This window comes from Mesoplodon densirostris, chromosome 3, assembly GCF_025265405.1.
Source record: "Mesoplodon densirostris isolate mMesDen1 chromosome 3, mMesDen1 primary haplotype, whole genome shotgun sequence".
Lineage (NCBI taxonomy): Eukaryota > Metazoa > Chordata > Mammalia > Artiodactyla > Ziphiidae > Mesoplodon > Mesoplodon densirostris.
In genome coordinates this window covers 64,802,514-64,820,626 of record NC_082663.1, presented here as the reverse complement: position 1 = coordinate 64,820,626, position 18,113 = coordinate 64,802,514, and the positions used below count along the sequence as shown (strand labels likewise).

The 18,113-nt window shown below is 42.5% G+C and overlaps 1 protein-coding gene across 4 annotated transcripts in view; it reads right to left on the bottom strand.

The window, feature by feature from the left end:
* The window catches only part of CMYA5 (cardiomyopathy associated 5), a 100,427-nt gene extending 82,314 nt beyond the window's left edge, over positions 1 to 18,113 (bottom strand). For all 4 annotated transcript variants that reach the window (XR_009531454.1, XR_009531453.1, XR_009531455.1 and 1 more), the window contains exon 1: positions 17,875 to 18,113. Coding sequence is in view for 1 of the 4 variants with exons in the window: in XM_060093095.1 (XP_059949078.1) it covers positions 17,875 to 18,035 (161 nt within the window). In the remaining 3 variants the exon portion in view is untranslated. The remainder of the gene's footprint in view (positions 1 to 17,874) is intronic.

The window sequence follows — 18,113 nt, the reverse complement described above, 5'->3', positions numbered from 1 at the left end:
GTTTAAATCGTCGCTTCCCACTTACTAGCTGTGCAAGCTTGGGCGAATTACTTCCCCTTCCTTCCCTGAGCTTGAAGGTCATCATGGTAACAGGGAGACTAATACTTACTTCTTAAGACAGCTGTGTTGAAATGCTGTGTGTAAAATGCATCATACCATACTAGGCAAATAACAAATGTTCCATGTGTTTGTTCTCTCCCTTTTCCTCTCCAGTGTTGAACTAACCTTGTGAAATCCAAACTCTGAGGCTCTACAAATTCACTTTGATTTACGAATAAGGCTATAATTAATGAAGGCAGAAGGCATCTCTTTAACAATGATTACCTCTGGGAAGTGTAACTAAGCAAAGTTGACAAGCGTTCTAATGGTTCTTCCTTGCATCACTCAATCGTTACTCAGTCTCTCAGTCAGTCAATATCTATGAGTGTGTACCGTGGGTTCCAAAGACAGATTACACCCAGTCCCTAAACAAAACAGAAATGTAAAATGAAATCCTTTTTAGTGCCAGAATGCTAATTCTCTGATCACACTGAAACCTGAATTCAAAGAGAAGCCATTCAGAAAGTTATGCTGAGAGAGCTGTTCTAATTGTACATCTCTGTGGCTGCAGGAACATCACCGCGGGCCCTATTCTGGTTCAAAGCTGACACTTATTGCAGTGGGGCTTTAGGACTAGAATATTTTAATGTGACCCTGAAATATATCCAGATATGAACAAGAAGGCTTTGACATTTTCTGATAACCCAACCAAGGAAATTAGAGAAAAGACACTAGTGAGATAGGTGCAGTCCAGGTTGAAGTTCACTCCTGGTTTTACCTCAAAATTTAAACAAAGCACAAATCAAGAAGAGTTATCTGTGCATCTGGGAGTACACCCCAACAAAGGTGTAGGGTGTGGAGTGTTCTCTGGGGAATAGCATTGCTAGAGCTGGCAGTATGAACCCACAAAAATACTCAAGCCAGGGTATTTATACTGAAGGAAGGGAGGGGGACCTGACACTCATTCATGCTCTACTCTGTTCCAGGCACACGTGATTTCCTTGAGCATTCATATTCTTATTTACCCCACCCCACTGACACCTACATCTTTCAGAGTCTGAGGCTCAAAGAGGTCAAATGGTTCTCAGAGGTATATTCTGGAGAACTGTGAGTGCTCAGGCTTTAACAACTCCAGGAGAGATGTAAAGAAACTCTGGGACTCTGATGCTTGAGGTCAAACTGAGATTGATCAAGAACTTTTTGCTACCATCACCTGAACGGTATATGCTAAAGTTGGTGTTGGTTCATCAGAAACTTCTCTTCAGGTCTATAACTCTATGTTCAGTAGACCTTAAAATATTGGCAATGGGGAGGCATGTGGATGGGAAGGATTAGTTCCTTCAGATCTGAGACAGGTTTTAAAAAATATGCTGGTGGCATGTTGTGGTCAAGATATACCAATGGCAGCTTTGGGTTTTGATAGTGTGGCTATGGATGTTCAAAAGATTCCTGATGGTGGGGAAAAAAGTATTTCTTGAAATGTGGGGCAGGACTCCAGCTTTAGGGGGTTCTTTTGACTAGCCCTGAGGAAGGGCACACGTGTAGCCAAGGTCTGTAGGGGAACAAGAATGTTAGAAATGTTAAGAAGAGGTGAGGGACTCCTGGTATTAAGAAGCAAATGCCCTCAAGCTAGCTTAAATAGAAGGGATTTATCTTAAGGAAATAGAGATGTCTCATGAAATCCAAGGGCAGGCAGGAGGGGTATCCAGGCCTCACAGGGAAGAGAAAAAAGAAAAACCACCAGGAATCAAGGGATGTGTCTCTCTGTCTCTGTGTATGTGTCTCTCTCTCCTCTAACACAGCTACCTCTGTTTCTCTTGCACATGGCTCAACACAGCTGCCACCAAATGACACCTTCAGTCCCAGAGTCTACAAAATTGTCTTGGCGTTCTTAGGGGTTTTTTTTTGTAACAATTTGTTCCCAAGGAGATTAAACGACGCATCAAAAACAAAAGCAGAGGCACCTGGCTTTCTGAAAAGGTGTTTTATTGCTTCTCCCTCTTTCCACCTCTAGATTCCAGAGAACAAAGAGAAAGGGATGGGAAAAGCGACACAACCTCACCTCTGGCTGTTGGCCTAACCTGCCTTGATGAAGGATGGAGCCCTTGTGGGTGACAGGACAGGTTCAAACAGCTTTCTCTCTCTTACAGATGGGTAGACAGTAAGGTGTACTCACAGAATTCTGAGCCAGTCATTCCTTGTAGGTGCTCTGTTTTGGGTGGATTGTTTTAAGGTTTTAGAAACTCATATGGGTGATCCTGCATTCAGAGTCTTAGCCTTTCCCTCTGTATAGGGTCTCCTCAAAACCCGTCTTCTATACAAAAGTCCTCCCTTCTTCACAGTTTCACTTTCTATGGTTTCAGTTACCCACAGTCAATGATGGTCCAAAAATATCAAATAGAAAATTCCAGAAATAAACAATTCATAAGTTTTCAATTGTGTGCCATTCAGAGCAGCGTGATCAAATCTTGCACCATCCCGCTCCATCCCACCCCACATGGACATCGTCTGCTCCTGACATCCAACCATTGACATCACAGGGGCTCCATGATCCAGATCACCCAAAGCTGATGATCCTCCTACTGACATACTGTCAGGTCAGTAGCAGCCTAACCCTACATCATAATGCTTACATTATTCACATCCCTTTATCTCATCACATAGGCACGTTACCATCTCAAAGAACCACAAGAAGAATAAATGAAATACAATAAGATATTTTGAGAGAGAGACCACATTCACATAACTTATTATAATATATAGTTATAACTGTTCTATTTTGTTATTAGTTATTGTTGTTAATCTCTTACTGTTCCTAAGGGTTCAGTACGACCTGTGGTTTCATGCATCCACTGGGGGTCTTGGAAAATATCCACTGTGTATAAGAGGGAACTACTGTACTCTGGGCTCCCTGCCCTGACAGATAGCTTTTATTTAGCATTAAATAGCAATTTTTTCTGGATACCATCCCAGATACCAAATTATGCTCAGCGATTTTAGCTAATGTTCTTCTTGGACAGATGTAAATTTAAAATCTTTTTTTGACTAACAGAAAAATAAACTAATAATTTTCGAAAACATGACAACCAATATTCTATGATAAAATATTATTAAAAAGATCAAAATAACATTGAATAGATCTCCAAAAAGTCGAGACCTGTCCTCAAACCCTTCTCTTCTAAAACTAGCTAAACAGAATTCGTGTCTCCATTTCTAAGTTACCAGAAAAGAGAATCTGACACTACTTGAGTCTCAATTCTCCCCGTGACCAGGGTCAGAGCAGCCCACCTTGTGAGTTGCAGCACAATTCTCCACAGGATGATTGACCTAGCTATACAGACTAAAAGGATTAGAAGGCAATTAATTTCCTGATAATAGCAAACAGGTAGTTAACAGATTTTAATGGGCTTTGAAACCCCAAAGCAGAGATACCAAGGTATGTAAGATAGGCCATGCTGAGGCCTAAATGAAAGACTTGTTTGTTTTTATCATAAAATGTAAAGTCAAGGGCTTCCCTGGTGGTGCAGTGGTTGAGGGTCCGCCTGCCGATGCAGGGGACACAGGTTTGGGCCCCGGTCCGGGAAGATCCCATATGCTGCGGAGTGGCTGGGCCCGTGAGCCATGGCCGCTGAGCCTGTGCGTCCGGAGCCTGTGCTCCACAACGGGAGAGGCCACAACAGTGAGAGGCCCGTGTACCGCAAAAAAAAAAAAAAAAAAAAAAAAGTAAAGTCAAAGCTAGAATAAATAGGGATAATGAGATTCAGCAGATATTTAATGGGAAAAGGTGCTTCAACCTTATACGGTTGTATATTTGGTCATTGCTCTGTGTTGTATTTTCAATTAAATTCCTTATGGAAATGTTAACTAGTTGATTTGCTCCATTGTTTAAATAAAGTGTTGTATATCCATAGAAAAAGCAAAATCTACCGCATCATATGTTAAAAGTCCTGAGGGTCAGGTAACACCTGGCGAAAGCCTAGCCCAGTGCCCCATACTGTCCTAGTGGACATCTGACATCCTTTTTGACTGTCCAGCATCTGACATTTGGTACATTCCCCACCTTGGGGGTCCTGGAGGAGGTAGATCTGACAGTGCCAGATACTCGTGATGACCTTCACACCCATTACAGACTGACTTGAGAGCTAGTGACGGAGGAAGTGGAGGTGGGGTTCCTCACTCTCTGAAGGTAGCGGAGGTTACAGCTGATGCCATGTTGAGCTGCTGGTATGGAAGTGGAAATAGTATAAACTATGACATCTAGCACCCAACAGTAATGACAACTGTTTCCTTACCAGAGAACTTTAAAAAAAAAAAAACAGCTTTATTGCGATATAATTCACATACCATACAATTCACCCACTTAAAGTGTATAATTCACTGGCTTTTAGTATATTCACAGAGTTGGCCAACCATCACCACAATCAAGTTTAAAACATTTTCATCACCCCAAAATTAACCCCACACACCTTAAGCAACATCCCCTAATTCCTCCCCCTATCTCCCTCCCAGCTCTAGGTAACCACTAATCTACTTTCTGTCTCTAAAGATTTGCCTATTTCTGGACATTTTATATAAATGGAAATATACAATGTGATCCTTTGTGTCTGCCTTCTTTGACATAGCATACTGTTTTCAGGGCTCATCCATGTTGTAGCAAGAATCAGTATTTCATTCCCTTTTATGGCTGAATAATATTCCATTGTATGAATATACATTTTTTTATCCATTCAATAGTTGATGGACATTTCCGTTGTTTCCACTTTTTGGCTATTACGAATAATGCTGCTAGGAACACTTGTGTACAAGTTTTTATGTGGACATACATGTTCACTTCTCTCCAGGATATACCTAGGAGTGGAATTGCTGGGTCATATGGTAACTTTGTTTAACTGTCTGAGGAACTGCCAGGTTGTTTTTCAAAGCAGTTGCACCATTTTACATTCCCACCAGCAGTGTATGGGGATTCTGATTTTTCCATATCCTCATCAACACTTGTTATTATTTGTCTTTTTGATTATAGTCACCCTAGCAGGTGTAAAGTGGTATCTTATTGTGGCTCTGATTTGCATTTCCCTGATAGCTAATGGTGGTGAGCATCTTTTCATGTGCTCATTGGACATTTGTATATCTTCCTTGGAGAACTGTTGATTCAGATCCTTTGTTCTCTTTTTTTTTTTTGCGGTACACGGGCCTCTCACTGTTGTGGCCTCTCCCATTGCGGAGCACAGGCTCCAGACGTGCAGGCCCAGCAGCCATGGCTCATGGGCCTAGCCGCTCCACGGCATGTGGGATCTTCCCGGACCGGGGCACAAACCCGTGTCCCCTGCATCGGCAGGCGGACTCTCAACCACTGCACCACCAGGGAAGCCTGTTTACTCATTTTTAAATTGGGTTATCTGTCTTTTTATAATTGTGTTGTATAGTCCACCAGACCAGTTTTGAGGCATGGTTTTAAGAGTTGTTCCTGGCTACAATAAACCTACTTTTCAACAATTCTCACAACTTTGTGAGCTATCAACATCTTTTGAATAAAGTCATTTTCTGCTTAAATCGGTCACATTTTCTATTGCAACTCAAAACACTGACTGACACAGACTCTGGAACCCAAGGCAGCACCCCTCACCTAGAGAAAATCACTTACGTATGGCTCTACTGGCAACTAGAAACCTGTTCAATGTCAGTATTGTTACTAAAGCTTGGGTTTCTGAATTCATGATTCTAAACTCTTAATCTATGCAAACTCAGCCCATGGAAACTTATGGAATTGACAAGTGGAAACTTTGGCAGGTTGAGCAGCAAGTAGGAACTGGAGCAGAGAGAAATAGAAAACTCTTAGGAAGTGGTTGCCATTTCTTGCCATTTTCCTTCAAGATAAAGTAGGTCATTGATTCTTGTTATTCAGATGATAAGGTGCTGACTGATGCTGGCAGTCCTCTCTCTGCCGTGGTCCTCTATCTCCCTGCTAACCTAGGTTGCCATCCAGGGACTCCACTAGGATTTTCTTCCAAATGGTCAAATATGTAAATAAAGTAAGAGTCCTAATTCTATCCGCCTGAAACAGGAGGGAAGCGGGCAGGGCACAATCTTTAAAAGGATGACACAACCCTTGAGGATGCGACATAAACTGGTTAGAACCAACTAGGTCCAAGATGGCAGAAGATTCGACTCCCAGTAGACCTTGAGCCTCACTATATGTTCACTGTACTACATTAGCATGCTAAATGACACACTCACCAGTGCCCTCACAGTTCCAAGGCTGACCATACTGGGCATATACCCAGAGAAAACCATAATTCAAAAAGACACATGCACCCCAGTGTTCACTGCAGCGCTATTTACAATAGCCAGGACATGTCCATCATGTCCATCTGTCCCTCAACAGAGGAATGGATAAAGAAGATGTGATACATATATACAATGGAATATTACTCAGGCATAAAAAGGAACAAAACTGCATCATTTGTAGAGACATGGATGGACCTAGAGACTGTCATACAGAGTGAAGTAAGTCAGAAAGAGAAAAACAAATATTGTATATTAACGGGTATATGTGGAATCTGAAAAAACTGGTACAGACAATCTTATTACAAAGCAGAAATAGAGACACAGACGTAGAGAACAAATGTATGGATACCAAGGGGGAAGGAGAGGGTGGAATGAATTGGGAGATTGGGATTGACATATGCACACTATTGATACTTGATACTATGTATAAAATAGATAACTAATAAGAACCTACTAGCACAGGGAACTCTATTCAGTGCTCTGTGGTGACCTAAATGGGAAGGAAATCCATAAAAGAGGGGATATATGTATACATCTAGCTGGTTCACTTTGCTGTACAGCAGAAACTAACACAACATTGTAAAGCAACTATACTCTAATAAAAATTTTTAAAAAACAAAACAAAAAGGCCAAAAAGTGGGCAGTGGCCAAATCCTGGAAATCTCCGCCCTTTCTCCAAAATAGGCAGACTAATCCTCCCATTCTTTAGCCTATGAAATTACCCAGCCCATAAAAACTAACCACCCCATATTTTGGGGTCACTCTCACCTTTTGAGATGGACTGCATTCTGTCTATGGAGTGTGTATCTCTCTCAATGAATCTACTTCTTACCTATAACTTTGCCTCTGGCTGAATTCCTTCTGCACTGAGACATAAAGAACCTGAACTTCAGCGAGTCCTGAGACCAGGTGTGCAATCTCAACTAAAAGACTGTGGGGGATTTCCCTGGTGGTGCAGTGGTTAAGAATCTGCCTGCCAATGCAGGGGACACAGGTTCGATCCCGGGTCTGGGAAGATCCCACATGCAGAGCAACTAAGCCCGTGCGCCTCAACTACTGAGCCTGCGCTCTAGAGACCACGAGCCACCACTACTGAAGCCCACGTGGTGCAACTACTGAGCCCACGTGCCGCAACTACTGAAGCCCACGTGCCTAGAGCCCATGCTCCGCAACAAGAGAAGCCACCACAATGAGAAGCCCATGCACCACAACGAAGAGTAGCCCCCGCTCACTGCAACTAGAGAAAGCCCGAGCGCAGCAGTGAAGACCCAATGCAGCCAAAATAAATAAATAAATAAAAGACAGTGGGTTCAAGTCCCAATCTGAGTTTTGGCTGGGTTTGAGTCCCAGCCTGTGGGTTCAAGTCCCAGTGTGAGTTGTGCAGTTTCAGGCCAACTGAACTACACATTCAGGCAATTTTAGTTCTGATATCAACACTGTTAACTTTGTGTATGCTTTCTCCCCACCCCCATGCCTCTTTTGTATCCTGGATTCTCTAAGAAGTCAAGGAAATAAGAATATCACTGCCTCCCAGGGCTGTTAGTGATCTGAGGCCAAGGGTTTGGAGAAAGTTGTTTTCTGCAGTTTCCTAGGTAATACCCTTAGCTCCCTTCTCTGTGCAGCATATATAGGGGTGCAGCTATAGTGCGAGTCTGGCCTTAGTGCCCTCTCACTCCTCTTCTAAGCACTCATTTCCCCTTCCAGGTCCCCTCTTCTCCCAGGAGAGTCTCTTAGATCCTATATTTGAAGGGATTTGTTCCAAAGGGAATTCGACCTAAAACAGATGCTGATAGGTTTAAGCTATTAACCTTCTCAAAGGCATTTACATTTCAATGTCATTAATCTCTCTCTGTTGACTTGCATTTTCCAAATTCAAAGACCACTCTCAGTTCTCATTCTCCATGTCCTTGCTTTGGCACCTAAGAACAAGGTGTTGAAGAGTGGTATTGATCTGAGAGAAGGAAACCTGAGATCCTAGAATGAAACATTTTGTGTTGCAATCCAACCACTTACACACTTAACCATTTCTTAAGCACCTACTGTGTGCCTGACACTGTGTTCTAGCTGCTGGAGATGTAGCAGAGAAGAGAAGCAAGGCCCCCACCCTCATGCAGCTTCCACTCTAGTGGTGGCAATAAATAAATACACAAAAAGATACCATTTCAGACAGTGATAGGTGTCATGAAGAGGAATGTGAAACAGTGAACAATGTGATAGAGAAAGATGTGAAGAAAGCCCATTAGGCAGGATGGTTGCAGAAAGCCTCTTTAAGAAAGTGGCATTTCCACCGAAACGTGAAGGGTGGATTTAGGGAAAAAGTGTTCCAGGGAGAGAAAACAGCAAGAGCGAAGACCTGGATGCAGGGACAGGCTTAGCACAGCACACAGGAGGTTCAGAAAAAAGCCAGTGTGGCTGGAATGTAGTAGAGGAAGGGTAAGAGATGAGCTGAGAAGTAATCAGGTCAGGTAGGGCCTTGGAAGCCATGGTAAAGATGCAGAGAGGCTATCTTGCCCCAAGTCACACAGTTGGTAAATGGCAGAGCCAGGATGATAACCCAGGTCTTTCCAATCCTATCAAGTGTTTTTGCGTTGTAATCTGGTTTATGCCCCAAATGGTGCTAGATGAAGAGAGACTTTACTGGACTTTCCAAAGCTCTAAGAAGAGACACACTGTTGTCTCACTCTCTTCTCTTCATTCTCTCTTAAAAAAAAAAAAAATACTAGATGTGAAGACTTCAGAGTGTTCCATGCTAAACCATACAAATTCTGTCTTTTAAACAGAGGATCTGAATTTTATAGATATTATAAGTAAATATCTATTGAACATTTATCATATGATCCCACAGAGCATGCAGAGAAGTTATTTTGGTGTTGCTATGTTTGACCTTATTAAAACTCAAGCACACAGGATTGCCTAACATCTTTTTTTTTTTTTCTAACATCTATTTTTAAACATAAGACCTACTCTCCCTATTACACATTAGGAAACTTAATATAGCTGAGGTGCTGGTCAGGATTAGCTACTATGTAGATTGTCTGGGGCTTTTATGGTTTGCTTTTAAAATCAGAAATAAATCAAAATAATTGTTTTTTAAAAGTAAATGTATGCTCAAAAAAAGAAAGAAATTGGCTAATAAACACCAGATGTGTGTTAGATCTGGTGATGAGCACTGAACTCATGAGTGTTCCAGGACTGGTTCTGCCATTAGACTAGGGTTAGAATCCTAGCAAACTTACTAGCCATCTGACATTAGGTAAATTACTCAAGATTGCTAAGTCTCCATTTTCTCTTCCATAAAATGGGAATGAAAACAATGCATATATCATAGAGCTATTGTGAAAATAGACCAAACTAACAAGTGACCATGCTTGGAAAAGACTAGCTATTCCTTGAGTTGATGTCGGTTTCCCTTCCTTCTCTGGGTCTCTGTTTACTCATCAGAAGCATAAACAGGTCAGGGAGATGATGCTAAAGTCCTGTCTAGGATAAGTGTCATCAGCAGCCAGGCCTTCCAGCAATTATTTGGACCACAGGGCAGTGAAACCTCCTGTTGTAGGCAGATAGAGAAGTTACTAGCAAGATGACAGGGAGACTGACAGAAAACTCCCAGAGGAAGGAGCAAGGAGGCCTCAGAGACTGGGACTTGAAGGACCGGGATCCTAGCAGAACCCTGCCTCTGCTCCCCAGGCCCAATTCATTTTACCAATGCATTTGCTTCAACTAATTACTTGTGAGATTATTTGTTTAATGCCTGCCCTCTCCAGAGACTAAACTCTGAAGATTAGGAACTCTGTTTTCTTCACTCATTCTAGATTTAATTTACTTTGTTTCGCACACAGTAGGCCCTCAACAAATATTTGTTGAATGAATGAGCCTCTTTTCTTTTAGTAGGTACATTTCTGAAATTGGAGGTGTCTCGAATTTAGCTAAGCAACATGGTGGCACTGCTGCTCTGGCATTCATTTTGTTGGACCAAGTGGCCTGCAGGGACCTTAAACTGACACCAGCCTCCTCATGCAAGAACATGTCCCGGAGACAGTCCTCATAGTAAGCTCCTGATATGACTTCCCTAGCAGTTTTTGTGATCAATAGTCTCCCTCACCTTCCATCGTCTTCCCCTGTGCGCCCCTTAATAAGACCCCTGTGAAATTTACCAAAATCCCATGCATTTTGGTTTGAATTGACTGATCCAGCCTTAGCCCAAGAACCCCCAAGAATTCCACACATAGACCCTAATAAAGGCATGTGTGCCAGGTTTTGCCTCTCCCTTTGCCTGTGCTCACTCTGCCTTGACCTCCCTGTATGGCCCCTTGAGGTACACCGTGCATTTCCTCCAGGACTTGTGAGTAGTAAACTTCTCTAGTTCAATTTCTCTTGTGGTCTTTTGTTGAACTGCTGCTCACGCTCACCATCCGGCACCCTATGTTCCACTTAATAAATGTTAATTTAATGAAGTCATAACAGGAGGAAATTCATTTTATTTACAAATCAACAATTTTAAGTGCCCCAGTGAACTCAGCCAATAAGAGGAAATTTGTGATGAAAATTTCTGTTTAGCTGTGGATTTTTTTTTAAGAGAAGTGTACCTAAACTAAGAAAGCATAGTAATGGCTCCATGAGAGGGCTTTGAGCATTTAGAGTTTGGTAGCATCAATTAACCCTCCCACATATCTTGGACTTTATCAGACTAGGGTGTAGAGTTTTGGAACTGAATACACTCCAGTTGCCTTAACAGAGGACTTTTCTCTGGGCAAAATGCAAAGCCTATTCTTATCTGTCCATCTATGATCCTGGCTCAAGGGTCAGTCTAGGGGAGGCTTCCCAATGAGTCACAGAAGGTGGGAATGATAACCACAGACATCCTAATTGAACAACCCCTCAGTACTTATCACTGTCCCCTCCAAGCTATTGTGTTTCCAGAGTCCCTGGCTATTGTCAATCCCTGGAAAACGAATGGTGAGCAACTAATGAAATTCTACCTAATCTAACAGGTTCAACATCCCAACTAAATTTGCTTCTCAAGGGAATCTGGATGACTTGACATTCACCTGCTCATTCATTCACTCAGTTATTCATGCCATTCTCTTATTAATTCAACAAATATTCCCAGTCCTGGAAATCCTGAGTGATTCTGAGTGAGAAAAAGAAAGCTTAAACAGAGCAGTAATTAGCACAAGAGCTGGAACCAGGAACTAAAGAATATCTAATCACATACTGTGTCTGGAATATCTTTCTGCCCAGCTGGAGTATCACCTCTGCAAAATCTTTCTAAATTTCATTTTAAGAAGAATATACTTCTTTTCTCTGTTCCCTTGTTAATATCCTTAGTGTAGTGCTATGACATTATGTTGGAGTTAACTGCTTCCCCTCACCAGGCTGTGAGCTCCTTAAGAAGGAACTGTGCCATCCAACCACCCCTATGTCTCTGGTGCCTTGCATAGGGCCAAGCATATAGAACTCATTATCAGTGGAACACTTCTCTGCATTCCAGTGAAGTTAATGGATTTCTAGGTATTATCAGGCCTGTATTGTCCAATATGGTAGCCACTAGCCACATGTGGCTACTGAGCACTTGAAATGTAGCCTGGAGGTGGGGAAGAAGAATTGAGATGTACTGTAAATGTAAAACACACATCAAATTTCAAAGACTTTGCACACAAAAATGTAAAATATCCCACTAATAGTTTTTATATTGATCATATGTTGAAATGATAATACTTTGGATATTGAGTTAAATAAACATATTATTAAAATTAATTTCACCTGTTTCTTTTTACTTTTTTAATGTAGCTGTTAGAAAATTATAAATTATATATGTGGTTCACATTGTAATTATTTTATTATCCAATAGAAACATTGGATAATACTGGGCTACATCAAAGATTACTATTTCAGGTACAAACCAAACCCAGTCTCTTATACCTGATTCTCTCTTTTGGTAGGAAGGAAGGGGAATTTGGTTACATTGTCCGAATTGAGTCAAGGCTGTCCTTGAGCCTAGGTTCAGAATATCCAGGGAATATAAGGCACTTTTTTTTTTTTTGGCAAAATTCTATCAGTTAATATGTCCCACATTTTGGTAGGTTTGCTGTTTTAAAGAAAAAAAATCCAACTCTTGCTGTAGTCCCCTATATGGAGTCAAAGTCTCACCAAGGGCATGTAATACCCATGCAGCCAACACTTAAATAGCTCTTCAATTCCTGGCTCCAAGAGCCTCTGCTTTATCTTCTCTCCTCCCTCAGTCTCTGGCATCCTAAGCAGTCACCCTTCCCATCTCAGCTTTTTCCACTGACCTCAAAAGAGGGCTGTCTCAAATAACACCCTTGTCAAAACACCTAGGTAAGCACAGAAGTGGGAGACATCATATAAATAGACATATGGCAACAGAGTGCAACATACTGATAACAAAAACCATTTACAAACTCCCCTCACCTTCCAATAGGTTTCTTTCTTACAATGATTAAATGTAAATGTCACTAATAAGTTTAATTCTATCAGCTTAGACAGACCTTTTTTACACAGGCACTGGCAAAGCTGCAAATGAACATGATTTTTAAGATCTGGGCACTGTTGCAGCAAAAACCTCTGTGCTTAAGCAGAGAAATTAAAATTGACCAACAGAAAAGATCCAAAGCAAAAATTCTGAAAAATTTCCAAGTGATCTGTGGGAAAGACCAAAAGAATCAGGCTTCGTTGGACTACAGTCAGAAAAATACAAAAATCATGGATGTCTATTTACGTATCTTCCTCCATACAGGAGACCATAAGCTTGAAACATTTAGTACAGTGTTGGGCACACAACAGGTGTTCAATGAGTATATGAGAGTATAGGCGCTTACTATTTAATGGGATAATGAAATCACATGGTTTTCTTTTCTTTTTTTAACCCTGAGTGGTATGGTAGGCAGCACCCAACTTCTTATTTTACTCTGAATACATTCGGAAGCCCTTACCACGGCCTGCAAAGTCCTACATGATTTGCAACCCAACCACCTCTTAGACTCGTTTCCCATCACTCTCCCCTTATTTACTCTGCTCTCGAAACCTGACCTCCTTGTGTTCCTCAAATAAGCCACACACAGTCCTGCCTCAGTGCCCTTGCACCAGCTCTCCTCTTTGCCTACAATACTCATTCCTTCAGTCTCTGCTCAAATGTCACCTCATCACAGAGGCTTTCTTCACCACCTGATCCAAAACGTATAACCCTTATCTGCTGTACTTGTCCTCATATCACTGATTGCCACCTGACATACTACATATTTGTTTGTTTATTTGTCTCCCCAACCTGGAAACCCACTCCCAGGAGGGCAGGGACCTGGTTCATTTTGTTCACTGCTGTATCCTTTGTGCCTAGAAAGTGCCTGACACAGAGTAGGAGTTCAATAAGTAGTTGTTGAATGAATAAACAAATGAACATAGATTGGAGTCCAGACACCGGGATCTAGTCCTAATTCTACCGCTAAAAAGTTGTGTGACTTTGAACAAACGTCCCCTGAAACTCAGTTGCTGAATCTGTAAAAGGATTGGTTGGGAAAAGATGTTTCTATAGCCTCTCCCAGCTCTCAAATCCTGCAGGTTTTATAGAGATGCTTTTTACATACAACTCTTGTATGAAGTTTTAGCAACATGAAAATCTTTTTCTTACATCCACAAACAATGAGCCCTCTGGGCACTTCGGTATGATTGAAGACCCTGCTCCAAAGGCCCTGGATGAAGTCTTCCCCCATCCTTCCAGGCAGGATAGACCCCAGGACTTCCTGCCTACTTTGAGGTGTTTCATACAGACTTTTCTTCCTTCTATCTCTTATAACAGTTAATGACATAATTACATTTTTCTGTTTCTCCACCTAGAATGTGACTATCTTGAGGGCAGTAATGGAGTCTTAGTAATGTTTGTATCCCCAGCATGGTCCTTGGCAATTAGTAGGCATTCCATGAATGTTTAGTGAATGAAGGAATACAGGAAAGCCAAAGTGGAATAGGACCATTTCTCATACTGAAAATGGAGACATCACTCTCCCCTCATTGATGAATGGTGGGCAGAAGGTAGCTTGGCTGCTAGTAATGATTCATCTGAAGGGATGTTAAGAAATTAAAACTTACCGGTAACCTACTAAAGGCCAAGCACTCTTACACATATTCACATAGTTTATTTAATCCTATGACAACCTATGAATTAGGAATTATCACTAATTATCCCTTTTTATAAACCTGTAAAATTATCCTGATTTAGAGATGAGAAATATGGAGCTCAGAGAGGATGGGGAATTTGCCCATGATGGAATGGCAGACAGGGTTGCCACTCAGGACTCTTCATGCCAATGATATTCATATCACTGAATGATACATCAGAAGGGTAGTTCTCTAATCTAATATTAATACTGGCATGTATAATAGTGAGCTTCCCTGCACTTTACAATTAAAGGTGATTTTTTTCCTTGATTCAGAAAGGTAGCTATAGATAATTCTACATATTATTGCTGGAAGACCAAAAAAAAAGATGCACAAGCAGATGACGCTTTGTACCTTTTGAGTTTTTAAAAGTGAAGTTTTTTTCTGATAATAAAGTGCACTGTCTGTTCATTATAGAAAAACCAAAAAATATAGTTAAAGAAAAAAGTTTAGTCGACCATTATCCCATCACTCAGAGACAATGACTATTAACCTTTTTTTAACCTTAAGGTTAATAAAAGTTACTATAACCTTTATTATGCTAAGCTTTATTAACCTTTTAAGCCTTTTTCCAATACATACTTTATTTTATAGTGAGATCATTCTAAATTATAAAATGAACTTTTTTCAAATACAATATATGCACTTCCCATAATGTTAGAAATCTTCATAAATAACATTTTAATAATGGTTTAATACTACCAAAAGAGATGCCCTAATCAATCATTCTGTTATTATTACTTAAGCTATTTCCATTCAGTTACTTTCATGTTACTTTCATGCCTCTCAATTTAAAAAAAATCAGTCTGTAATTCAACTTCGGCAAATAGTTCTGATCTTTGAGGAAACACAGAGACAACTTTTCCATTCAAGAAGGGGAAAACTCCCATTCAGAATAGTGAATAAAAGGTCTTTCCCTTTCCTCCAATAACCTTTCCATATATAAGTTAGTTGGAGCCCTTCAAGTTTCCCCTACAGTAAGAAAGGGTCTTTCCTCCAAAAGAAGGGAGGTGTGGAAGTCTAGCAGTGGCTGGGAGTAAACAGACCGAGGCTCACATCTCGGTTCTTACATTTACTTGCCTTATACCCTCAGTAAATTACGTAAAGCCTCGGTTTCCTCAGGTATAACAGGACAGTTACCTCACAGCGCTGCTGGGAGGGTTTAAAACGAGAACTGAGCCTGTCACGGAGTGAGCCCTCTTTAACTGTAAAACTTGGACAGAGGATCTAAGAGGAAGAATGTCTCATCATTCTTCCTTCCCATAAATTAGAGAACAGTCGAAGCTCTCACCTCTAGCCTCAGAAGAAAGAAGAACTTTAGGCCATATTTGTAAACTCACGCCCACCAAAATGGTTTGGTTTCTGATCACACTTTGAGGTTAGAAGACATTCAAGAACTCCCAGTTCCCAGAGGAGCTCCTGCCAACAGAAACCTCTCTCCTGAAAGAGCCTACAGCTGCCACCTCCCTTCCCCTTGCCCCACCATGGAGCAATCCCTACATATCTCCCTTCCTTCTCTCTGCTCTGAGCCCTCCCCAAACACAATTTCCAATCTGCCTGTCAGTCTCCTTTCTCAATGGCACCAATCTGTTCTCCTAAATCCTCTCCAGAAGTTTACTGATTTCCTGGTACCCATGTCATCAAATCCAAAATTTTTTAAATGGGATGGCTTTCAAGGCCTCCACCACCACCGTTTACCTCTTCCCCCATGTTTCCCTCCACTCTACATTCCGACGCTTGGCCTGGTGTCCACCTTATCATCTGTGGTCAGAGCAGGCTGACATTTACTGCAGATAAATCATGCCTTTACCTGAAGATCTTGACCTTTGGCAAAGGGCAACACAACCCCAAAGTGGTACTTTGAATCTCTGTCAGCTGCTCACATTTTAGAGTAAACGAGTTTTCAGATTCTTGGGTGGCAGGGGTGCAAATTTTGCTTGGGCAAAAGGATATGAGGATCCTGGATGCCATTAAGGGAAAAGGCTGGATTGACAGACTTCCCCTTCTCAGTAATGCCCAGGAATCACAGGTCCCTACTCCTGTTCCATCTCCCACAGGTGCCTTCTCTTCTGCGTCTCCTTTCTGCAATTCTTGCGCATTCTCCAGGGCCTAAGTCATGCCCACTACTTTCGAAGGCAGCCGCAGATCTACACACTCTTCTGACCTTCCATGGTACCATGGTCTGTCCTTCCCTCCCCTCTCGTGTATTCAGCACATTGTCTCATGGTCCCCATATTGCTTCCTAACTTCTTCCATAAAGTCTTTGAGGGCAGTGACTGTGGCTGCTCCCCACTTGGTAAATATGTGACTGATATTCCAGACTTCTTATCTGACTGACAGTTCACCCTAATCAATGCCCCTCTGTGGGCTGTTTCAGCTTCAGCTCTGCTGTCTTTGGTTGGGCGGCACTTTTAACTTTGGGTAAGATGGGCGCTCTGCAGTGCTGCACAACCATCTGTCACTACAAAGCCTTTCTACTGATATTAATAGATGTAGGAAGGGACACAACTGACTCACAAACCGAAAAACAAACAAAAAACCTAAAACTAAAAACAAACACCCTACCCCCATCCCCATACTCAAAGAGAACAAGGAAAGGTAAAAACAAATCCAAATCGAGAGGAGATGATTCCTGCTATTCTCATTTTAGGGCCTACAAGAAAGAAGGCAGGCGGGGAGACCCACATTTGTGTATAGTTATTACCTAATTGTCCACATGTAATGTTGATGTTTGAGACCAAAGGAAAAAAAAAGCAGAATTTTAATAACAGGGGTGACTGAAATTCATGCTTCTTTTCTCCAAAGAATGTATGGGCGTTTGTATCAAAATGAAGCCCTCTTCTAGCAACCTAGGCCAGTGCTGGGCATCCAGGAGACTTTCAGTCCTCTGAAGTTTCCAGAGCGGCTTCTCGGCCTCCACCCCACCCCATACCCTCTTCTCCTCTATCTCGGGCTTTCAAGATTCTTCCTAGGCTTTGGGCCAAATATAAGCATTTCTGCGCAAATCTGCAGTTCGGCAGGACCCGAAGTAAATCCCCAGGAATAAACAAGAGCAGCAGCAAGTCACAAGGAGCCGGCTGGGGGGAGGGGGTGGTAATGAGGGCAGAAGCGGGGATGGGGAGGGATAAACTTTGCTGCTCCAGCCGGGCCTGTCACTCCAGCTGACAGAAAGCACCTTCACCTTCAAGTTCTTCACAAGGCAGCGCCCCCAGAGAGAAAGTGCTTAGCTCGAGGGAAATGAACCCAGCGCTTAAAAAGAGGGAAAGGAAGGGTGCGGCGTCCCCACCCCCGCGCAGCACCCGCCCAGCCCCGCTGCCGCCCTCCCGGCCCGGGCGGCGCGCGTCTGGCTGAGGGCCCGGAGCGAGGGGCCCACGCTACCTGGCGTCCGGCTCCGGTTCCGGCTCCGACTCCGACTCCGCGGCCGTCTCGTCCTCCTCGCCCCCCGACTCCTCCTCAGTGTCTGGCCCCAGGGTCACCTCCTCGTCCGCGTCGGAGCCCAGGGCGCTGTCCGCGGCGTGGCTGCTCTCGCTGCTAGCCATCGCGCCTCTCCCGGGCCGGAGCTGGAGCCGGAACCGCCCGCGCAGCGCCTGGTGTTCTCCCTCTGACGGCGCCTCCGG